The sequence below is a fragment of the Prunus dulcis genome, chromosome 5 (assembly GCF_902201215.1).
Source record: "Prunus dulcis chromosome 5, ALMONDv2, whole genome shotgun sequence".
Classification (NCBI taxonomy): domain Eukaryota; kingdom Viridiplantae; phylum Streptophyta; class Magnoliopsida; order Rosales; family Rosaceae; genus Prunus; species Prunus dulcis.
The window spans coordinates 1,626,024-1,630,403 of record NC_047654.1 but is presented as its reverse complement, the minus strand read 5'-3'; the positions used below and the strand labels follow the sequence as shown (position 1 = coordinate 1,630,403).

The 4,380-nt window shown below is 38.4% G+C and overlaps 1 protein-coding gene across 1 annotated transcript; it reads right to left on the bottom strand.

Moving 5' to 3' along the window:
* Positions 1-951: 951 nt before the first annotated feature.
* LOC117629287 (methanol O-anthraniloyltransferase-like) lies at positions 952-4,380 on the bottom strand. The gene is made up of 2 exons (XM_034361829.1): positions 3,866-4,380; positions 952-2,039 (listed from the first exon to the last, which is right to left on the bottom strand). Exons 1-2 carry the CDS (start codon positions 4,316-4,318, stop codon positions 1,101-1,103), a joined length of 1,392 nt encoding a protein of 463 aa, XP_034217720.1. The 5' UTR covers positions 4,319-4,380; the 3' UTR covers positions 952-1,100.

Sequence of the window (4,380 nt, the reverse complement as noted above, 5' to 3'; positions counted from 1 at the left end):
AAAAAAGGAGGGAAGACGGTGGGGAAGGGAATAGATAGATGGGGACGAGGAAGGCAATCAAAGTTGAAGGGTAAAATTGGAGTTGGAAATCCAACTCGAAAAAGAAAAGTATTGCTTTGGTTTAAAAATGCCATGTAGGAACTTTTGAGTGGAAGTATAACCTACTGATGTAGTGAACCTGTACCACTCGAATGAAAAATTGTAGAATGGTACCGTATAACCATGTCAGCTGGTGATACTCCAACTCAATTTTTGCCATGTGTCTTATTAAAAAAAAAAAAAAAAACTCTTTATCCAGCTGGATTTAAAAGTTTATTTTTACATTGTCAACTTAAAAAAATAAAAATACAAAACTTCAAGAAAAAAAATAGCAGCCCCATCCCTTCCTCGCCGACAAGGTCCCCCACCCCAATGGCCTGTCATGGTTGTGGCTCATCTTCCTTTTTTCCCCATCTTTCATATCTCTTTACCTTACAATTTCTCAACACAACCTTGAACATTAAAAAGAGGCTTGAGAATCATCATCTAGTATACCTAATAATTGCCATGGTTGATCTTGTCTCTCTCTCTCTCTCTCTCTCTCTCTCTCAATGTAGGGTTCAATGAAATAGATTGAGGATCTAAAAGGAGGTGGGTTTATGGTATTGAAGAATAAACTGAATCCTCTATGGCAATATAGGCTTCATACGAAGGCCAATAAGCAAATAAGTCTTTAGTAATTTGGCAGTGATAGATTTCCATGGCAGTAAGTTGGGGGAAGGGCCTTCTTCGTTTAGCCTGCTGGTTGCTAGTGGTTGTGACGCGGCTGACCGGAGAGGGGTTGGCCTTGCAGCCGCGGCCAGCGGTGGAAAAAGTTTGATCTCGCTAACTTCACTCCAAAAATGGTCATCCAACTACAACACCAATAATTTTTGTTGGAATAAAGCTCATAGAAAAAGTCAAGCATACATATGCACGAAAATAACAATAACCTGACATGTCGCACATAAAAGAGAAGCGGCTATGCATATACACACACAAAAGCCTTTGCATCTAATGTTTATGGTACATTCTGAAATCCATTGACATCATACTAGAAATCTAAAATTTGAGAAAATTTGTTACATCCTTGACACGATCTTAGCTGATTTTGTGTCATATATATCCTCCATAGTCTGCACAGTCTCCACAGTCATCCTCTCGAGCTCCTGCTGAAATCTCTCCATGTCCGATAATGGCAAGCATATTGGTACCAATACCCCCTCCTCATTGTTGCATTTGTGTTGAACATAGAAGCTAATCAAATTCAAGGCCTTAGCAGGTCCACCAAATACCGGCTTGCCCCAACCAAAACTGACCTCTCCAAAACCTGCACGCGTTGTATCAGAAACTATGAAGTTCCCTGTCAATGGATATTTTTGTATTCGTCCTTTTATTTCCATAAGATCTGCAACTGATCTCATGTACTCTTCATTCACTGTAGCTTTTGCCTTCATTACCAACTCCAAAGCATATCCCAATGGATTTGTACATACATCTTTAGCCTCTGAAACTGCAGCAGGAAATGCAATCGCATTGCCATAATATCCCAAGGGAAGACGTACATTGTGGCGCTTACCGCGTGCACTGACTAAGCATGAAACGCGAACAACTTGTTTTGGATTCATTCTAAGTGCAAGTGTGCGGCATTTCCACAAACAAGCTGTTATCAAATCAAATGTAGTGCAGGTTGATAACTGCGGTGGAATATGATTCCGAATGGCCTTTATCTCCTTGGACCCAAAATAGAAAGATCGTTGGACCATGTTTGGCTTGTTAGTGCTTGGTAATGAGCCTTGAGCATCAATCCCTTCTTCATATTCATGATGCACACACGTAATTCGTGGCTGATCTCGAGCACCCAAGAGCTCTCGCTCCCACACTGGTGTAGTAGATGGCGCTTGTGCGCCTTGTGCCATCTCCCCAAGGGCGTTCAAGAACTGGAGAAGCCCAGCTGCGTCACACATTGTGTGATTTAGGCGCAATGCAAGTATAAAACCTCCACATGAAAGACGGGTTACCTGTATATTGTAGAAGCTTGAATTAATCACTAAGCTTTTCCCTTCATATTCTCAGTGTAATTTTTTATCTCAATATATTTTGCGCATAATAGATTCAGCAAGGGTCTTGTATATGAGTACTGCTAGGGACATCAAATCTATACATCATCAGATTTTAATTAAAATTGAGACATGTGCTAATCATTAATCTATTTATTTAGACAAAAAAATTTAAAAACTAATTTATGAGTTAACTGAAAAGCCACCACTTCAGAATACTCGTGTTTTACTTACAACCACCAATCCTCCTTCCGTCGTGCCTGCTGCCTACTGCGTTGCTCCTCACCACTCTAGACCACCAGGGATCATATAATCCTCATAACAAAAATGTCCCTTCTTTTATGGGCGAACATGTGGGCTTTCCAGTTTCAAAGGCAGGATCCCAAAACCTCGAATAATGACATTGAGTTTCAATGAAATCCTTTCTATAAATCCCGTATTTGATGGGTGTACATATTGAAGTTTATTTTGTTGATGATACTTGGGGTTAGAATAAGAAAATAAATAAATTTGGTGTATTAGTAAAGGGCAGTTCAGCGGGCGGAACAACGGAGGAGAGTTCAGCGGGCGGAACAACGGACGAGGGGTGTTAATAAAACATGGGCGTTTTGTAGTGGTGAATTTTTAGGTTAAATCACAAATTAGTTTTTAAATTTTAGTGATAAAATAGATTAACCATGTGTCAAATTTAATTGAAAATCTGATGATGTGGCTAATGCCACCTCTCATTTGGAATTCAAATTTGGTGTATGAATTTGGTGTCCTTAACATTTTTACTTGTATATACGTTTGACTTCTATTGGTACTCAATTTCTAGTTTAAAGATACGTTTGAGTTCAAATTTGTAGATGAGAGTTGAGTTTTTTTTTTTTTTTTTTGGTTTCTTTTATTATAGAAAATCAATCATTCATTAAAACTTAGGAAGTAATAGAATCATGAAGGTAGAGCTTTCTCGATGGGAAGCCACTAGCTTAAAAATTTGGTACGACTAACTCATATTCAAGAAAATACTTCTGCTAATTCAAATGTTATAAAATTTGGTACGACTAATCAGACGAGAAAGGAGTTGTTTTTGGGAGAGAAGAGCTTACAAAAGAAAAGGGGTAAGTTTCGATTTGTTTGAGGAGAGAGAGCGAGAGGTTGGGTAATCCCCTGAATATTTTATTGGATTACAATTATTAGCAAAGGCTCTAATCAAATATTAGTCATGAAAAATTACTGTTTGGGTGTTAATCACAATAATTAGTTTTTATATTTATTATATTTAAGTCAACTGTAACCAAAGTATTCAAATGTGAAAGATTAGTCACAAATAATAGTGATAAGTAAACAAAAGCATTGACCAACCATCAATTGTCACCGATACCAATTAGTTAGTGACAAAAGGTTGCTATTGCCCTTTTTTTATGGTAAAGATATCCACCTAGATCCAACTATCTTTTTTCCCGTTGGAAGAGACAACAGCTCAGAGCAACATATAGTACTTGAGAACTATGAGGCTAGATATTTTTTATTAACTTTTTGTATATCAAACTTTGTTTTAACTCACCTGATATCTCACCATTTGTACAATCTTAGAAGTCAGTAGATGGTTTTATTTGGGACCAATATGGTACAAATTAACAGTAATGGACCTTCACCAAGCTACTTCAAATCCATAAAGAGGCAAAGATTCCATGGAAGTAAATTCTAGCAATCAGAAACTTTCATTGTATAGAAGGCCAAGATCCACCAAGAAATTCAAAAACAGATATTAATTAACCTGCAGTTAACTAACAAATACTCACCTGAATCAGCAACAGAGGGCAACCAAGAATCCCATCAGAGCCTGGAACATTATAAAGAAACTCCTCTAAGAATGGAGAAGGAGGTGCAATCGCGTCCCCGAGTTGCGCAAGCGTGACGTCAGCATTAGCCTCTATGAACAAGACACCTTCTCCATTGCACTCCACCATAAGCTTCCTATTAGGTCCTTCCCTGAGCCTGCCAGCCAAAGGGTAGTAATACACTAATGCCCTACTTAGTCCTTCCCTAATCACCTTAACCGGATCACGATTTGCGTTCATTGAGGAAGGATTATTGTTCCTGTAAGACATTATGACTGGAACCTGAAACCTAAGGCTTTCCTGGTCATCAATATTAGAGAGTAGCTTTGTCTCATGAGGTGTTGGCTTCGCCGGTGTTATAAGTTCTGGCTTCAAACGGTTCACCTGAAATAGGAGGGCGGATGGGGAAATCATTGCACAAGTGAGTGGGCTTGAAAACCTACCAAAGAAAATTTTGAAAACTTTAAAATAAAAGC

Bases quoted from the DNA above. Each gene is read 5' to 3' on its own strand.
- LOC117629287 (XM_034361829.1), bottom strand. From the start codon at position 4,318: ATGATTTCCCCATCCGCCCTCCTATTTCAGGTGAACCGTTTGAAGCCA. The intron at 2,040-3,865 runs GTGAGTATTTGT...TACAATATACAG, and splicing joins GCCCTCTGTTGCTGATTCAG to GTAACCCGTCTTTCATGTGG.